Source organism: Pogoniulus pusillus, chromosome 37, assembly GCF_015220805.1.
Source record: "Pogoniulus pusillus isolate bPogPus1 chromosome 37, bPogPus1.pri, whole genome shotgun sequence".
In the NCBI taxonomy this organism is placed as follows: Eukaryota; Metazoa; Chordata; class Aves; order Piciformes; family Lybiidae; genus Pogoniulus; species Pogoniulus pusillus.
Genome location: NC_087300.1, coordinates 876,924 through 896,044, shown reverse-complemented (window position 1 = coordinate 896,044; position 19,121 = coordinate 876,924). Strand labels below are relative to the sequence as shown.

Genomic DNA, 19,121 nt, shown 5'->3' with positions numbered 1-19,121 from the left:
GGAGGAAGGCTGGAAGAAGGGGTGAGGAGAGAAGAACGGAGCTGCACGGAAGGGGATCCCCCAAGTCCTAGGGTTTCTCCCTTCTTTCCTCGTGCCCCAATTATGCAGCAAACAGGAGAGAAACGCAGCCGGCGGCGCTGGCTGCGGATGGCCAGGGAGAGGGCGCCAGATGCACCCTGGTCCCGCAGCCACCGGGACGGTCCCGCGGTGGATTCCTCCCACCGGAGCCTTCCCTGTGCTCGGGAAGCACCCGGCCGGACTTTGTTCTCTTGTTGCCGAGGGGCTGCTGGTTGGTTCTGGGGACTTGACTCAGGACTGAATAAGAGACTGGTGGAGTTCCCTGCCCCCTTCCTACCCCCGTTAAAACCGGCGTAAAGGTGCAGTGTGAGCGTCATGAGAGGGTCACGGACATCGCCTATTCCCCATGGCGGAGACCTCCCAGTCGGGGGGGACAGGGTCGGTGGCAGTTCACCTGCTCACCCTGCCTCCGGGCTGCCCTCTTTATCCTGCCCTTCCTCCTCCTCCTCTGCCCTGTGCCCAGAGTCGTGAGTGGGACTCTGGTGGAGCTGCTGAGCTTTGCAGGGAAGGGGTAACGTGGAATGGGCAATGAGCGGGTGTGTGCCGGGCAGGAGGAAGAGGAAGGGCAGGAAGAAGAATGGCAAGAGGAGGAGGAAGAACAGCAGGAAGAGGGGCAAGAAGATGAGGGAAGGGCAGAAGGAAGGGAAGGGCAGGATGAGGGAGGGCAAAGGAAGGAACAGGATGAAGAGCAGGAGGAGGAAGGGCACGAGAAGAAAGATGAAGAAGGAGGGAGAAGGGCAGGAGGCGGCGGCAGCCTCTCAGGACCCTGGAGAGCGGCGATGCCTTTCAGCACCCTGGACAGCAGCAACGGCCTCGGGCCTCACGCGGGACTTCCCCACGCGGGACTTCCCCCGCAGCAACGGCCTGAACCGGGGGCTCCCCACCGGGAGCCACCGCCCCCTCTCCCTTCCCCCATGCCCAGGCACCCCCCCAGTACCCTCACTCAACCCTAGCTCCACACAATGGCACCATGTGGGGCAAGTCCCGCGTGGGGCAGCCGCAGTCAGAGTCCCCCCACCCCAGCCCTCCCTTTGGAAGGCTGGGGGGGCACTGCCTGTTCACCCCAGTTTGAGAGGCAGGGGTCGCCCACAGAGCCCGGGAGGGGCGGCGGGCGGCGCTGTGCTCCCACGGGCTGGGGCGGTCATTGTCCGTCCGCCGGAAATGGAGCCGGGATGGTCACTCGCCCCTTTGTCCCCGCCCGGCCCGGGGCCGATGGCCCCCGCCCGCGGCACCGCCGGCAGGGCCGAGGGAAGAGCGGTCCCGGGCTTGCAAGTCCCCGAGACGCATGGTCCCGGGGGTACGAGGTCCCAGGGGCGCACGCCCGGCTCACCGGACATGAGATGGGGCTGGGGACCCCCCAGGGTCCCGGAAAGTCGGACCCCTCCCCCGACCCCCGATGCTTCAGCCCGGCCCGGTCACGGTCCCTGTCCCGGCTCGCGGGTCTCCTGTGGCTCCACTCGCGCTGGGGTGGGGTGAGAGGCGCTCGGGGGTCCCCTCCTCACTCACCCCCTCGGAGGGGTCACATCTTGCCTTGACAGGTGGCCTCGCCCCTAAGTATGGAAGGGGTCACCCCCCCAAATCCCTCCCGGAATGTGTCGCTATTACCGGGGGGGTGTGTGTTAATTAGGATCACGTGGGGGCGGGATGGCGGAGCGGGGGCCCGGTGGGTCCCGGGGGGGGGCGGGGGCTGCGCTATTGTCTGCGAGAATTTGGGAGCCTTTGAAAAAACCCTTCCCGCCCCCTCCCACCCCTATTGTTGGAGTGAAGATGGAGCCAAACCTTTCCCGGCTCCCTCCCGGCGGGGTCTAAGCTGGGGGATTTTTTTTCCCTCTGGAAGATTTTTTGGTTCGCTTTGGGGCTTTTCGTTATTCTTTTTTTCTTTTTTTTTTTTTTTTTTCCTTTTTTTTTTTTTTTTTTATTTTTTTCCCCTTTTTTTTCTTTTCTTTTCTTTTTCTTTTTTTTTTTTTTTTTTGGCCGGGCTGCTACCCTCAAAGCTGGCCGAGGAGGAGGAGGGAGAAGGAGGCGGTAACAGCCACAACTCGGAATTTGCAAGCGAGTGTCGGGATGGGGTCTGTTTCCAACCAGCAGTTTTGCAGGTTAAGTTATATTATTGTCGCCTCCCGCCTCGGCTCCGCGATTATTAATAACGGCGGCAGAGCTCAGCTGGGGGGCTCAGGAAACACCCCCAACCCTCCCCCCCCCCCATCCTTACCCCAGCCCACCCAGCCCCACCGCGTCCCAGCAGCGAGGCCGGGCCCGGCGTTACTGGCTCCCCCACTGCAGCTCTTGGGGGGCTCCAGGGGGGGTTATGTTATTTTCGCGCACATCCACCTCCTTCCCCAGCTTCAGGATGAACCCAGAAGCCTGGGGCCGGTGGCGGCTGCTGGGGTTGTTTGGGGACGGGGGTGTCCCCGTGCAGCGGGGGCATGCTGAGAGCCGGGGAGAGATTTTCTCCAGCGTGGCTTGCTGGGGGCAGGGGGGCTTCGGGTTGGTGTTTTGGGGGAGCTTTTCCCGGGTTTTTTCCTTTATTTCGCTGGGGGGTTTTGTTTGGTTGGTTTGTTTGGGGGAAAAGTGTTGTTTGGTGTTAATTTGGGGGGTGTGGTTCGGTTTTTTCGGTGCGGTTTGGCTGTCCGGGGAATTTCGAGGTTTTCGGGCTCGGGAGTTCTCGTTTTGTTTGGCTGTTTTTTGTTGTTCGGGTTTTAGTTCGGGTCACGTTGGGTGGTTATTATTTGGGGGTGTTTTGAGGAGTTTTGTTTGTTTGTTTTCTGTTTTCTAATGTTTTTGATAAGGGAGAACGGATTTCGTTCCCCTGCACCACTCGCACCACCCAAGGTCGTGCCGGCAGGGACATGCCTCATTTCCCCCCACTCGCAGGGTGATTCCCAAGCACACGCGGAAGCAGAGCCGGCTGCGATGCTCGTGGGGGGTTGATTTTTTTGGGGACTTCTTTCTTTGCCTTTTCTTTAAGGAACCTTGAGCCAGGATTTGGGGGCTTCCTGCTGCCCGCGCTGGGCTGGAGGGACGGGGACCCCTCGATAACCCCCAGCCCCTCGGCTCAGCGGCTGGGTTGGTCTCTCCCCAGGTGCGAAGCCGGGCGAGGAGCCGGACGGAGACTCCCCCAAGGCGGAGAACGAGCCCCAGCCCCTGCACGGCTCCGGCATCTGTAAGTGGTTCAATGTTCGCATGGGCTTCGGCTTCCTCTCCATGACCGCCAAGGGCGGCGCGACCCTGGACTCCCCCGTCGATGTCTTCGTGCACCAGGTAACGGGGCCGGAGCCTGCGCCGGGGATCCTGGCTCACTCCTCTTTGGGAGGATGAGAGGCGGGATGTGGGACCCCTTCCGCGCCGCTTCCATGCCGGGTCATGGTTCCCCACTAACATCCCAAGGGGTCTCCTCGGGCTCGTTTGCCCGGAGCCTGGCGGGCGGTGAAGGGAGAGGCAGAGCCCGGGGGTCCTCTCCGGGGGACCGACCCTGTAAACTGACCCCTGAGCGATTTTAATTTTCTCCTCATGGGTCCCCGGGGAGCCCCTTGGGGTTGGCTGCAGGGGGAGCAGGTGCGAGAGGGGCTGTGCGGGAGCGGGAACGCTGCTGGCCCCGTGGAGCGACCTGGGGATGAGTTGGATTTTCCCCCGGGAAAAGGTCCAAGAAGTCCTGGACCACGCAGGGAGCCAGGATCGGAATGGTCCCCAGCTGTGGCTCATCTCCTTGCCCGGGCCCTTGTTTCGCCGCGGCTGGCACAAAGGCGTGTGGGGGCCACGTATGGGTCCCTGTGGGAAGCTCACAGCCTGTGGTCCGGGTTTGATCCGCATACACTTTGCTCTGGGGGGAAGCCCCACGTGTGTCAGTGAATCCTGTGCCGAGGGAAGATGTGAACTGGGGGTCGTAGCTGTGTGGATCCATTTAGGGGCTGGGGTATAAGTTTGGAGATGGTGCCAGGTCAGGGCTTGGTTCTGGTGGGGAGATGTGGGGCTTGGCACTGGCTCGTGTGGGTGGGGGCTGTGTGAGAGCGTGGCCTGTGGCTCCTTGCCCCAGGAAAGTGGCTGCCATCGCGGCTGGGGGGTGCAGTGAACACGAGTGAGGTGGAACAGGCATCTCTGCAGCAAACCTGAGCGAGTTTGTGGGTGCAGCTGGGAGCAACAGCACAGGATGTGGCCCACGGCAGTTTGATGGTTCTGGCTCTGGAGTCCTTGGGCAGCCCAGCTTCAGCAGCTCCTGTTTTCATAGACTCAAATCCCCCAAAATTTGGGTCCTTCCCAGTCTGCTATCAGACTAACGGGGCCAGGAGTGAGCCCCTGGACCTGTGGTGCTGGGGCTGAGGGCTCCGAGGGTCTCTCACCCTTTGCCCACGAGGCAGCGGCTGCCTCCAGGCAAGGCTGCAGCGATATGAGAGGTGAATGATGACTCGGGGAGAAGCAAATCTTTCTCTCTCAGCTGCCACGTGTTAGAAGTGCCTTGGCAGGAGTTATCATCCTGGGCCAAACCCACCAGCTGGGTCTGGAGTCGAGGGCTCCAAATCAGCTGGGAAAAGCGATATCCTGGGGCTCTGAGCGAGCAAATGGGTCTTTGCATCTCAATGTAGCACAGCAGGACCCAGTGCCCCTGGGGGGAAGGCCTCCCGCCCTCCTTCCCTTCTCCTGGGGGTTTATTGCCTGCAGACAGTCTGATTTCCTGATTGCTCTTGCTCACATTCCTGCAGGAAGAGAGAATTAACTGGGGTGTCTCTGCCGGGAGCATCCCACCACCAGAGAGAGGTGCAGCATCCCACTGCCCCCCCATTTTCTGGGGTCCCATACTCAGGGTTTGCTGGTTTTGGAGGAAATATGATGAATTTGGGGGAGAAGAGAGTGATCCTGGGGGGCAGAGGGGCAGCATGTGTGCTTCCCACAGGCAGGGTGCTCCCAGGGTGAGACTTTGCACCACCAGAGGCTGGTTGGCTTTGAGTTGATACTGAGTCTTTCCCTTCAAGGCTGGGCTTGACCTCTTGCTCTGATCGTTGGTGGCAGTGCTACTTCCACCACACAGCAACCCAGTACTGGCTCCTCTGCCCCTCAGAGAGGGACCAAACTCGTGCCCCAGCCTCTGCCGTGCTCCTCTCGGGCGCTGTGTGCAGAGACAGCTCTTCCTGATGGTGCTTTCCCCATCCCAGCATCCAGGAGCTTCCAAGAGCTGGTGCCAGCTCTGCTCTCCAGGGGAGGGAGTCAGGCATGAGAGGGCAAAAGCCAACACTGACTTGCAGGGGACACACACACAACACACAGGGCTCAGCCCCGCACCCAAACCAACCACTGGGGGTTTAACACCCCAGAGCCCCCCAGAAGCCGCTTCTTCCCCTCTTCATTTACATATGTGAATGATGACCCACAGGAAGTAATTGTGGGAGAAAGAAGGGAATTGGCCTCTTTAGATCTATTAAATCACTTTTTACAGGAACCGGCTCTGAATGGGCTCTCTCTGCAGGGAGTGCGTCTCCATCTCCCTCTGCCTTTATCTGACCACAAAGAGATTAAAATCTCGGCAGGACAGGAGACTAACAGGGCTCCTCGGGGCTGCCTTTCCCTCGCTTTGTGAGCTCAAAATGAGGGCATTTGGGTTCAAATGCCTCCTCTGGCCACTGGAGATGGATTCATTTGGGGCCTGTGAGGAGGGCAGAGGGGGTGAAGCACAGAGGAGCAGATCAGGTAGTCCCCAGGAGGAGGGGCTTTGAGCAGCATCCGCGAAGGGGTTGGGGTCTCGAGGTGGCAGAAATCGGGCGGTGCTGAACTCAAAGCTGCGGTGGTGCCATGGAGATGTGGCTCCTGGGATCTGGGCATCCCTTATGGAAGTGTGGTGCTGCGGGGAAGGGCGACCTGGGAAAGGCAGAGGAGAAAACCTGAGCACACCACAGCCCCAGAGCTTGGTGCTGCTGGCCATGGCAAGAGCAAGCACAGCCCAGCAGTGTGGGGCCTGCAGCCCACTTCTGAACTGGCACCCACCAGTCCTACCTGGGAGTGAAGAGGAAAGGGCTGCTCAGCCCCTGGGCACCGCTGCCAGCTTGGCTCTGCCTCCCCAGGGGTTTCTCCAAGACAACAGGTTGAGGCCTTTGACAAAGGCAATGGCAGATGGAGTTTTAGTTGGTTCCATATGACTTTGGCAAGGAGAGCTCCGGGGCACTGTGGCTGCTGCTGTGGTCCACTGGCATCTTGGTGACAGTCCTGAATGTCCTTGAGGTAACATAAGGGTGTGCCCATGGTTTAGACCCGCAGGGGGCCAGGATGTGACACTCCCCACCCGTGGCAGTCTGGGGCCAGTCGTGGATGTGCCGACACGGGGGGAGGAGGTGGGGGGTGCAGGGGCGGTTTTGGTCCTGCTGTGATGCTCTGGATGCTGTCATCCACAGCAGCCTCATGGGGGTGAAGGGTTGGTGGAGGAGCTCTGTCCTGCCTTGGCTGAAGACTGGGCAGTGTAGAGGGATTTTGGCTGCCACTTGGCTGTGGAGTTTGGGTGAGCTGACCTGGCCTGGCTCCCACTTCTGCTAGCTGCGGGATGGAAGCAGCCGAGATGTGAGCTTGACGTGGGGGTCTTAAAAAAGCACGTGCCCGGGGGCAGCTCCATCCCTGGCTGTGCAGGAGAGCAAAGGCAGGGCCACGAGGGAGGATTGATCTGTTTGGAGCAGGATTCAGCCACGCTGTGGGGGTCCCTGATGCCTTTCCCCTGGCGTGGGAGCAGGGCAGGATCTAGCGAGGGTGAGATTTGTTCTGTGCAGAGCTGGTTTGGCAGCTCAGAGCAGCCCTTTGAGCTGTGTGGGACTTGTAATGCTCACAGAGGCACAGCACACATTCGATATCCCCATCTTCCTGCTGTCTCGTGTGCATCGCTCCTGTGTTTGCTCTCCAGGGACCAGGCTCACCCCGCAGCAACCGGGTGGGCACCCTGAGGTGCTGGTGTTGGGTAGCTGCAGGGCTTGAGAGCACCAGGGTTGGACGTGTCCTTGGGGAAGGGATGCCCTGTGCTAGAAGCATCTGGCGGTATGGAGGAAGCAGAGTCATTTTTTTGGTTGTATTTAAAGAACTGCTGGAGTAAAATCGCCTCTCGCTGCTTGTGCTCCTCTTCCTGATGGTAAAGAGTGAGAGAGAGGGGGAGAGAGGCTTTATTCCGCCCCTGGAAACTCCCTCAAGACTCACACAAAAAAAGCCTCCTGTCTCTGTCTAAAGATTAACTGATGACTGCAGGCGCATCCCTTCCCCCAGCTCCCCCCTCGCAGCCCCAGGCTGAGGGCCAGGGACAGAAACACCCTTCAATGGGCTCCTAGTTAAAAACGGCCTCAATTGAATGGGATCGCTCCTGTTAACGCTGGGGGAGCGTGGGATGGAGTCCGCTGTCATGGTAAACTCCTGTCCATGCCCTCCTCCACCTCCAGGACTTTCTTCCTCCTGCCTTCTTTCCCCCGCCCCCCCCCCCCCCCCCCAAGAATAAGTGGGATAGAGCTGGGAAGCAGCCGGGGAAGGTGTGCTGCTGCTGCTGCCCTCCTGCCCCTGGGCCTTAACATGGGATCATGGGATTATGTAAATGAATACACAACCACTGGTCCCAATTAGCCTCTTCCATGAGAAGCATGGAACGGTTTGGCTCCCTCAGGGTGGGGGGAAAAATCCAGCTGCAGGAGCTGGAGGGGTGGATTTGGGGCAGGTAGTTGATGGGATGGATTAAGCTCCAGTGGGTGCAGTGTTTGGTTGTGTTTTCCCTCCAGGACTATTACCTATCAATTAGCTTTGCTGGCTCCGGGTGGAAAGTTAAACACAATTGTAGCTACTTTGGCCAGAAAGTGACTTTGAGTTTTACTCGAATTGGGAATAAATCCTGGAGGATCTTGCTCCAGGTGACAGTAGGGAAATGCTGGAAAGCCCTGATAGTGTTAGTTGAATTCCCTGTGCTCTCCCTGGTGCATCACCCTCTCTGTCCCTGCACCAAGCTGGAGCAGGAGCCTCTTTCCAAGCAGCATCCTCCAGCTGCTTGTGTGGAGCTGCAGGCAGGGCCCAGGAGGTGATTCCTGCTCCCAGCCACACTCGTGTGATCCCAAAAACCGCAGCAGCACAGCTCACAATTCCCAGGGCTTGAGCTGCTGGGGCTGGGACAAGATTTACTGCCTGGGTTGGTCAGAGGGAAGGGCCTTTGCTCAGGGCAGGATCCAGGCACTGGCAAAAGGACACTTCCTGGCTGGCTCTTGTGCCACTGCTCCGTGCTGGCAGAGCCCCCAGCCTTGCCTGAATCTACTCTGGGGCCGTTTGCTATTGGACAGTGTCCAGGTGAACAGTGCAAGGGCTCAGAGTTCCAGTGGGATTGGGGTAAGCATCTCCCAGTGGCAAGCAGAGCTGTGCCCCCACAAAATGGGTGAGCATCAGTGTCCTGTGCATCAGACTCCTTCTGGGGCAGGAGCTGAGCAAGGGGCTGCTCTGTACCAGCTGTGCCAAGCCTGAGCTCTATGGGCTGAGAAGGCTGGGGCTCCCCCAGGAGCATGCTTCATTCCCAGGGGATGGGTCCTTGGAGGTTGGGGGGGGGGGCTAACGTGGCTGCAATGTGTGGGGGCTCTGTGGGCTGAGGCATCAAGTCGCAGCACAGGGATGGCCTGAGCAGAAAAAGGAATCTGGGGAGACAGGGACACTGTTCTGGGGGACAGGGGGGTGCAGAGGCAGCACTGTGGCCAGGATGCCCTGGATGCTGGCTGAGCAGAGGGCATTGTGAGCAGGGTACCCCAGCGTTTTGTTGAAGGTGGGGTACAGTGGTGGGAGCACAGCCCCCCCAGTGGCCTCAGCAATCTCTGTGCCACACCACTGGGACTTTCATAGAATGGTTTGAGTTGAAAGGGGCCTTGAGGATCATCCAGTTGCAGCCCCCCATGCTGTGCGGCAGGGACACCTCCCTAACGTCCAACCGAAACCTGCCCTGCTCCACTTTCGAGCCCTTTGTTCCTTGTCCCATCGCCGCAGGCCCTTATCAAAAGCCTCCCTCCAGGGGGAAAGACTTCCCGGGGTTCCAGCTCTCCTGGCTGCCTCGTAGGGCAGGGGAAACTGAGGCAGGGCACTGGCTGCCAGTGGCATTGGGCTGCCCAAAATGCTCTGGGCCACAGCCTGCCATAGGCTGGCACAGCTTGATGCTACTGCTGATGTTCCCTCAGCTGTATCCTCAGCCAGCATCCCAACCTGGCTCCTTTCCGAGGATTTCAGGCCAAACCGCATCGCTCCGGCAAGGTGCGGCGGCGGCTCCGCCCCAGGCCCCTCCGGACACAAAGCTGGTTTGATTGAGTGGCCGGCGCTGGCTGGGAATAAACGTCCCCTTGTGTCACGCTGGGGAGGCCTCGGGGACAATGGTGACCCCGGGGCTGGCCCGAGCCCCTCCGGAGCCGTTGGGGTGGGGGCGAAGCAGATCCTGCCGGTTTGGGGAGCAGTAGCATGGATCTGAGGTGTTGTGTGGTGTCAGCCCCAGGGAGGGGAGGCAGCTCTAAGGCAGGGATTTGGGGTGAGAGGAAGCAGAGGGCCGGAGGGATGAAGGCGCCCACGTGCAAGCGGAGAAGGGGTTGGAGGGTAGGGGGCACCCAGTGCCAGGCGGGTGGGCAGCGTTCAGCTGCTTCTGTGCTGCGTCTTTGTGTAAACCACCGCGGAGCTGCCAGGCTGTGGGATGGGTGGGAAAGCAGAGAGGTGCCCGCTGTGATGCCTGCTGAGGAGGTGCCCGGGAGGCTGCAGAGAGCTGGGTGAAGTGGCAATCGGCTCCCGCTGCCCTTCCCGTCCCGCTGGCTAGCTCTGCGCCCTGGCGATGGCAGCGAGGTCCTTGTGCGGGGCTGCGTTTCGAAAGGGTTTGCTGAGGAGGATGGCAACGCTTCGCGATCCGAGGTCACCCTGCACACTCCCGCACCCCACCAACCGACCCCTCCGCTCCACCGTGGGCACCCGGTAGCCCAACCCCCCAGCACCCCGCGGGCGAGCCCCGGCCGTGCCGCAGCAGGCTGGGCTCAGGGCTTGCCGTGCGGAGGGGGCCGCAGGGGGTCAGAGGGGCCGCGGCCATGCCTGCCACCCTTCCCCACCCCCCCGCCGTGGCCTGGAACTCCTGGAATTTGGGCAGCGGGAGCTCCGGCCGCCGCCAGCCCTTGTTCTCGCTGCCCGGTTGGCTCCCGGCCCGGGCCCTCCCCCTGCGCTCCCCCACCCCCGCCCCATCCCCAGCATCCTCGGCCCGCTCCAATCCCCCCTTCCTCTCTTTATTTTTTGGGGGAGGGAGGGGGTGTGGAGGCCTGGGAAAGGCTCCGGCTTTGTGTGTGGTGTGGGACCGGGGCTCTGGGCCCCTTCCTTTCAGATGCAGGAGGTATGCAGCTAATTCAATGGGCTGCAGTTTTGATTACCTATCTGGATAACAGAGGAATGCCCAGCAATGTGTGTGTTTTGGGAAGGGGGCAGGGGGGATGCGCGGGGGACCACCGGCCACTCTGCAGCGCACATCAAAAGGCTGCGGGCGGGGGGAAGAGCTGGGTGCCCTGGCAGCTGCCCCCCTCCCCTTCCCCACTGCTTCCCTGGGGAGAGGGCGTTCCTTTGCCTTTTGGCGGAGGGGGGCTGGGGGTGGTTGTCATCCTCACTCGCTCCTGGAAAATAAATCGCTTCCCCCGTGTCATGTTGCAGCAGCTTCTGCCCCAGCCTTCCTCATCCTCAGGGGTGATGGGTGGCTCATGGGGAGCTGGACCCCCTGCCACGGAGGTGGGGAGCTTGGCTGACCGTAGGATGTGCCGAGGCGTGGGCTGAGCTGGGGAGCGGGCAGCAGCCAGTACGCTGAGGTCCCCCCTGCCCATGGCCACGCTTTGTCCAGAGCTCGGAGACTCCATGTCTGCAGTTGTAAACACAGCTGGGGCTGTGGACACCGCAGCGAGGAACTCTGCCTCCTGGGCCGTGGAGTGATGCTCAGTTCTCCTCACTCCCAGAGCACTGCGGCTGCTGCTGACGTGGCAAATTCAGCACCCACGGAGCTCTGTCCCTCAAACTGCCTCACGTGGGGCTTCGAGTGAGCTGCTGGGGAGCACGTTGGGGACGAGGCAGGGCTGGTGGTCGACCCGGCTTGGTGACCACCCTCAAGATAACAAGGCTGAGCCAAGCACCATTCTGCGTTGTGCTGGCAGCTGCAGTGCTCAGGCATCCTCCTGGTGGTGCTCAGCACCCTTTTGGTGGTGCTCAGCACTGGGGGAAAGCCCAGTCAGGGCATGGAAGCAGAGTCTGGCAGGGTGCTTGCCAGGTGGTTAAGTGGTGGTGGGACAGCCCAGATCAGCCCAGGTGGGGCAGAGGCTGCTGTGAGACTCTCTCATATCGTTGCTGTCGCTGCGGGATCTCGTGGTTTGGCTCTCCCTTTTGGGAGCAGGAGCAGGTCAGAGAGTAAATGTTTCTGCTGATCCCCCTGGTGCACTTTGGACTCCATCCAGCAGCAAGTGGAAGTGGACTAGGTGGATGTGGGTGACTTGGCCCCAGCCAGTGGGGTCTGTCCCACCGAGAGCTGTGTCGCCAGACACGGAAGAGGGGAGAAAGTAGCAGGAAAAGGGCCTCAAGTGTTGTTCCTCAGGCTCTGCTGTGTCACTTCCCCTGTGCCTGCAGACGTGGCACATCCTGCCAGATCCCACCAAGAAAACTCCAACCGCTCCAGAAACCTCACAACTCCGTTTCCTCCCTCCTCTGCTTTCCTGAGTCCTGGCAAGCCTCCGGGTGGCAGAGGGGAGGCACCAATCCTGCCCCTGCGGATGAAGGAGCTGCCAGCTCCAGTGCCGGGAGCTGCCCAGGCCATGAATGGGGGAGAAGCTCCATTCATAACCGCGGGTCCGCACCAGCGGCGCAGGCGCCGGCTCTGGCTCTGCTGGGAATCCATCCCCGCAGCTTCTCCTCCTCCTGCCAGCAAATCCCCCCGCAGCTCTCTGCTCATGCTCGTTTGGGCTGTGCCCCCTGAGGCTGAGAGAAGCCCTGCTGGAGTCACCGCCTGGCCTCACCCCCTGGCAGAGCGGAGGCGATGCCGGCACAGGGGAGCAGGAGGTGCCAGCTGCATCACTCAGCTCAGCTCCTTTGGACTTGTCCTGCTAAAACGGGCAGAGCTCCTGAGGTGGAGTGGATTTTTCTTATCCTCTTCAAATCTCCTCCCCCAGCTGGGTCTTTCTGAACTCCCATTTTGATTGTATGGTGATGATGGATCGGGTTGGAAGGGCCTAAAGACCATTCCAGTTCCAGCCCCTGTCATGGGCAGGGACACCTCCCAGTAGACCAGGTTGCTCAAGGCTTCATCCAGCCTAGTCTGAAACATTTCCAGGCATGGAAGTGTCCACACCTTCTCTGGGCAGCCTGTGCCAGTGTCTCCCCACCCTCACAGTAAAGAACTTCTTCCTATGTCCAAACTAAAGCTGCCCTGCTCTAGTTTCAAATCCATTGCTCCTTGTCTTGTCACCACAGGCCCTTAGCAAAACTCCTCTTCCAGCTTTTCTGCAGCCCCCTTCAGTGCTGCAAGGTCTCTCCCAGAGCCATCCCCCATGTCAAAGTGATGATTCTGGGAGGAATGGGAGATGCTCCCAGCAGGGATAACCCAGGGCCAAATGGCTGCTTAATTACTGAGGGCAGTTAAAGGCTTAAACCAAGGCGAGCAGCACTGGTGGGGCTGGCTGGGAGCTCGGGCTGGCAGCAGCAGCTCCCAGCCTTCTGGCCTGCTGTGTGCAGGGCATTCAGCTCCAGTCTGGGTCAGAGCTGGCTCTGATGGCCTTTGCTTGCCAAGCCAGTGAGCCTCACTCAGCCAAGAGTATCAGCTCACTGTGCTATCAAACAGGGCCCAGCTGCCTGGCTGATCTGGTCCCTGGTGTCCATCTCCTCACGAGGGGCAGGTGCAGGGGACGTTGGCATCCTTTGTGCCATGGGAGGTGTTTTCTGGACTAAGGCTTGTTTAGTGCCTGTGGACATCACAGCTCCATGTTGACCTCCATCCTTTCCCTGTTCCCCCCCAGAGCAAGCTCCACATGGAAGGCTTCCGCAGCCTGAAGGAGGGTGAGGCTGTGGAGTTCACCTTCAAGAAGTCCTCCAAAGGTCTGGAGTCCATCCGGGTGACTGGCCCCGGGGGGGTCTTCTGCATCGGCAGTGAGAGGAGACCCAAAGGCAAGAGCCCTCAGAAGCGCAGATCAAAGGAGACAGGTAAGAGGCGACTGGGGCCTGGCCTGGGGCAGGGGCTGAGCTCTGAGGGCACCGGCACCCTGCCCGTGGCACTGGGCTGGGGTCTGGGGGGTCGGGCAGCAACCCCTCCTCTGGGCAAGTGGCTTCCTTCAGTGGTTAATGAGGGGCAGATGCAGCTTGGTGGGGAAGGGGCAGAGGTCAGGGACACCCCAGGCAGCTTCTCCCCTGCTCTGGGGGAGCTGTGCTGGGCAGGGGTAATCTTCTGGAAGAGAAGCCCTTCCCTGTGGGAGGGAAAGGGCTCAGCGCGGCCGGGCAGCCTGGCAGCATCTCCCACCGTGCAACTGGCAGCCCTGGGGCAAGATTCTGGCCAGCTCTTATCCCCCTCTCCTCTCTCATCCTCTCCATCTCAGCTGCCCGGGGATGCTTCGTCCCAGCTCTCCTCTGCTGTCCTCCCCACTCTGCTGCCCTCCTCACCCAGCTGTTCTCACCAGCAGGCTTTTAATTCAGTTGGAAAGGACTTGGGAAGGGAAAGGAAGAGCAAAGGCTTGTGCCCATCCCGGGTGGATGCAGGGTTTAAAATGGACCCAAGGCAGCTGCCTCTGCCTGCATCACTGTGGTGTGGAGGTGACACCTGGGGCATGAGCGCTGCAAAGACACAGCCGTGAGAGGAGCCACGTTTGGGGTTGTCCCCAAGCTGCTGCCCACGGCCCCTGCGGCCGTTCTGCTCTCACCCCATCCGCCTGGCCTGCTCCAGCTCTGCCCTGGGCCGCAGCGTTGTGGCACGGGTGCGGGGTCTGGAGACACGGGACCGGAACCGGGATGAAGCCAGAGGGGTGGGAGCTCCCCCCCGCGTCCCTGTGTTTGTCCCCAGGTGATGGGCTTGGCCGCAGGGGTTTGCTGCCCATCTCCTGGGTACAGCAGCGCCGCTGAGCCGGGGCCAAGCTGCTCACGCTGAGGCTCTCCGGGAGCCAAACCGAGTCCCCATCCACCCCCGGAGAGCCAAACTCACATCGCAGCACTTACTGGGCCGTTTTAAGCCCAGCTTTGGCTACAGACGGATCCCCCCCCCGGGCATGGCCACGGCAGCAGCCCCCACCTCATCTTCTGTCTCCTCGGCTCTTTCTCCTTCCCCCACCCCCTCCCGCAGATGCTACAACTGCGGCGGGCTGGACCACCACGCCAAAGAGTGCAAGCTGCCCCCGCAGCCCAAGAAGTGCCACTTCTGCCAGAGCATCAGCCACATGGTCGCCAACTGCCCCGCGAAAGCACAGCAGTCGCCCAGCTCGCAGGGCAAAGCTGCCTGCTGCCGGGAGGAGGAGGAGGAGATGCACAGCTCCGCCCTGCTCCCCGAGGCCCCGCGAGTGACGGCGGCTGCGGGGGGCAGGGGCCGGGGGGGGGCTTCCATCGGGGGGAAAGGCTTTGGCAAGGCAATGGGCAGCCGCGGGGGGCTCGGGGGAAGGAGGGCAGGAGGAAGGGTCAGGGGAGGGCCGATGGCAATGCTAACAGCGGGGACCTGTGTCCCTGCGCCGATCTCCCCCCCCCCCCATTCCCAGCCCCGTTTTGATTGGGAGGGCTTGTTCCACGTCAGGAGGAGGCAGCACTCGGCACACCTCTTCAGCTGTGAAAACCCACCCCAACCATATCTGATTCATCTCTCTTCTGCTAAAGGGAGCAGGCAGTGGGTGTCTCTGGGAGGAGGAGCAGAGAAGCAGCATCTCAGGGAGGAGTTCTCAGAGCTCCTTGTTCTCCTGAGCTTCAGACAGGCTCTGGCACAGCTTGGATGGGCTGCAAGAGACTCCCTCCCATGCCTGCCCCATCCCTCTGCCCCCCGAGGAGGGAGGCCAAGGGGAGCAGACTGGCTGCAGAGCTCTGGGGAGATGCCCCACAGGCTGGCCCCATGGGGCCCTCTGCTCCTCACAACTCCTTGCCTTGAGGATCTGCAGTTTTTTCCATGGTCACCCCCACAGCTGAAACCAGCAGAGCTCAGACTTGGACTCAGTCTGGGAGGAGATTGGGCATCTCTCAGGGCTAGGCTCACACTTGTCTGCTCGTGGGTTTGGAGGAGAACACGGCCAAGTGAAAACCACTTTTGGTTGCTTCTTCTTTGCTCCTTAAGCCTTCCCAAGTGCCAGCCCAGGCAGTGCAAGGTGTTCTCTGCAGCCAGCTCTTTCCCTCCAAGGCTCCTCCCTGCCTCCAAAGCATGGAGCTGGGGAGCAGGAGGGTTTCATGGAGCAGAAGTGCTCTCTGTTACCCCTTGGGCACCAGCCACAGGGCAGAGCAGCTCCTGGGGACGTTGCTGCAACGTTTCCCTGGCAAGCTGTGCACAAAACCCACCCCAGGGCTCAGGCAGCTCCAGCTGTGCCTGGATCCAGGCTGCCTGCCTCTTCCCACTGGCTCTGCTTCCAACCTGCCCATCCCAAAGGCTCCTGGGCTGAGCCTTCTTAGGGGCAGAGGACAGAGGGGCCCCAGGTTGTTTAGTGGCTGCTCTCCTCCCTCTCCCCGCCCTCCCCCAAGGTCTTGCCTTTATTTATTGGCCCCAGTGGAAGGTTCTTCTCCTGGGGCAGCCTCCCCTTGGCCGTGCTGAAGCCAACACCAAGTGAAAGCTGCACTAGGACGTGCGTGAGTGACGTATCCTGGGGGTTGTTTGTTGTCTTTGTTTTGTTTTGGTTTTTTTTTTTGGGGGGGTGTATTTTCTTTTTTTTTAATATAAATATTCTGTTCTTGTATTTTTGTATATTTTAATCTTTAAGAAAAAAAAAGTGAAAAAAAAAAGAGAAAAAGAAAGGAGAAAAAAAAAAGAAAGAAGAGAGGAAGGACAAAATTCTTGCAACTTATTCTCAGGTATTTGAGCAATCTCAGGGATAAAAATGCCTCTGGAGCCAGTGCTGGACAGACAGGAGGGGTTTTTGCTTTGTAGCAGCACAAAGATGTGACAAAGTTTGTACTGGAAGTGTGGATCTACCTCAGTGGATGTTCCCCAGGTGGACAGACCTTGTCCAGCTTTTCAGTTGTGGGGTTTGTTTTGTTGGGGTTTGTTGTTTTGGTGGTATTTTGGGGGGGAGGGGGAGGGGTATGTTTGGGATTTGTTTTCTTTCTGACTGTATTTTAATAGAGCTTCTTGCCCTTCCCTGTGGACTGAGGAGGAATTTGTGTCTGCAGATCTGTGTGCAGGGATGGAGAAGTGCCATGGGGCAGGGAACCAGCTGCTAGAGCCTGTGTTGGCTCCCCAACTCCAGATTTCCTCCCAGCCCAGTGGCTTTTGAGGACTGTCCTCCACTTCACTCTCCTGTTTATGCTCACAAATCCCCTTCTCACCATCCCAGAGGGAATGCTCCAGTCTGCCCCACGCCCGAATCCTGCCACTGCCCAGGGCTGGGATGTTGCACAGGCTCCCAGCAGGCTGGTGTTGGTTGGGTGGTGGTTGGAAACCAGAATTGGCATCCCAGCCTGCTCAGGGGGTCCCAGCCTCTTCAGGACATCCCAGACCATGCAGAGAGTTTCAGCCAGTTCAAGGGGACATGGCAAAAGGTGGCAGCAGCATAGGAGGATGTTGGGAGCCTGAGGGTTTCCTTCAAACCCCTGTCCTAACCTGCCCTCAAGCTAAAGGCTCCCTGGTGCCAAGGCTGAATCCCTATCCCAGGCAGATACAACTGCTCCATCTTTGTCCTCCCTTCCTGGCTTTCCCCAAATTCTGGCTGATGATGTCCAGGGCCAACTCCAGATCCCTGGTTTCGGGGCATTACTCACTCCACTTGCAGCTTGGGGCGGGCTGGAGCCTTCCCAGGGAGGGTGTCTTGCCGTGCCAGTGGGTCAGGCCACGGGCACAGTTTCTGCTGGTGTTTAAGTAGTGATAGCTTTAGATGTAGAGCAGGGCTGGAGCAGAGGGGGAGCACCAGCTCCACCCTCACTGGCGGGCATCGCTCTGCCCTGCAGCAGCCAGGCAGCCGTGGGGACCGGAGAGCGGCTGCCAGCGGCTGCCCCTGCCCTGCCCTGCTCCAGTCGTTCTAATGGTGCGGTGGGGGTGGTGGTCTCTTCTCGGAGGGTGGGGGGTGGAAGGACATCTTAGCTCTTGCCTAGCAATGGGATCTATACAGAACTCCTTCAGGAAAATGGCTTTTGTCTGCACGGGGCGAATGCAATAGAGCACACCAGGCTGTGCCTCCCGCCCAGCCCCGGTCCCGTGCCGCGCCGCAGGAGGGCTCTCTGCCTTCCCCCTGGCGCCTCGGGCGTGCCAGGGAAGCTGCTGCCCCCCTAGCTCTTGTATCTGGTCTTGGGAGGATCACGTAGGACCTTTCCCTCCCCCTCCCCCCCGCCCCAGTGTAATGGTTTGGTGATTTCTCTGCTAGCTGCCTCGTGCGTGTGGATCCCCTGGAAAGCTTTCCACGTCCTCTGTGTTCTCTTCGATTATTGTTTACAAATGGAAAAGGGAAAAAAAGGAGTTAAAAATAGCCAAAGCATCTATCAGGTTATGGACCAAGGAGAGAGGATTTTCGGTGTGTCCTCTGCCTTGCAACTCTGTGTGGGGATATGAGCTCTGGAACCAGTCCTAGGCTAGAGCAAATAGCAACCAGCTTAGAGAATCACTCAGGTTCCCCCCACCCCGGGGCCAGCGTGGTGCTGGCATCCAAGAAAACAGGGATTTGTTTTATCTGCAAAGGGAAACCACACTGGGGAAGATGGGTACTGATTCACATCTTCTTGCTGTTGTGGTTCTCCCTCTAACTTGACAATAATTAACTTGCTGCATCATCACCCACCCTGCCCGGGCTCGGCTTGCAGGCGCTGGGCACTATGCATGGAGGGCAGAGGGATGAGGCAGAACACTCAGGGTCCTGCTCTAAGCCAGGAGCATTTGAATGTATGCGATAAAAACCTGCCCCTCACGAGGTAGTGGAGGGAGTCTCCCCTGGTGTGCAAAGCTTTGAGTCACAAGATTGCCTAGGAGGAGATGGAAGAATGTAACCCATGTTTACTGCTAGCAACCAAAGCTTGTGTGTGTCAAACGCTTGAGTCTTTATGAAGCGGTGGGAGGGAGGGGGAGGATGGGGGTGGTTTGTGGGTGGTTCAGGGGCTTACCCTGACTCCCCAAGAGATTTCCTGCTGCAGGTTTCCTCCCTCCTTTCACTTTTTGTTTGGTTTTTTGTACTGAGTATGCAAAATGTGGTTGTTGGTTGGTTTGGTTATTTTTCTTTGCTGGAAAAAAAAAAAGTAATAAAGACCATGGGCAATGGCTGCTGCTGCCCTCCGCGTGCTTGCTCTCGTCTTCTTTTTTATTCCCCTCCCCTGGAGGTGGGAAGCCAAGATCTGAACTGAGGGCTGCCTGGGCAGAGGTAGAGGAAGGGCTGGGAACTGGGGCACCCAAAGCTGCCTCGACCAGCAGCCAAGCAGCCTGGCCACACTGCCAGCTCCCCAGTAGCCCCCCGGCCTTGCAAACAGCCTCTCCCCTTGCTCCACCTACTCTCACAGCCCTCCACAGCCAGCTCAGACCCAATCTGAACGCCCCAGCTCCACCAGACCGTCCCACATCTGGCACAGCCCTGTCGGCCCCCAGACCCCCATAACCACTCTGGCCCTACCAAAGACCTGCAACCGCCCAGGTCCTGCCCCGGACCAGGCTGGCTCCCCTTACAGCTGCCACGCAGCACTGGCGCCGCTGTCCCGCAGCCGCCCCCTGCGAGCTGCCATCGCCCTGCCAGGCTGCCCCGGAGCCGCCCCGGCCACACCCCCCGGGCCCGGCCACACCCCCCCCGGGCCCGGCCACACCCCTCCGGCCACGCCCCCAGCCAGCTTCCCCCGCCCCCGCGCATGCGCTTTCCCGACGAGCGGCGCGGGCTGGTGACGTCAGCGGAAGCGCGCGTCACGCTGCGGGGGCGGCTGGGGCGGCGCCGGCAGAGGTAAGG

The 19,121-nt window shown here is 60.1% G+C and overlaps 1 protein-coding gene across 1 annotated transcript; it reads left to right on the top strand.

Annotated features, from left to right (window-relative positions):
- Nucleotides 1–1,722: 1,722 nt before the first annotated feature.
- Nucleotides 1,723–19,060, top strand: LIN28A (lin-28 homolog A). Its single transcript, XM_064172440.1, has 5 exons — nucleotides 1,723–1,741; nucleotides 3,161–3,339; nucleotides 13,059–13,249; nucleotides 14,369–14,648; nucleotides 18,773–19,060. Exons 1-5 carry the CDS (start codon nucleotides 1,723–1,725, stop codon nucleotides 19,058–19,060), a joined length of 957 nt encoding a protein of 318 aa, XP_064028510.1.
- Nucleotides 19,061–19,121: the final 61 nt, after the last annotated feature.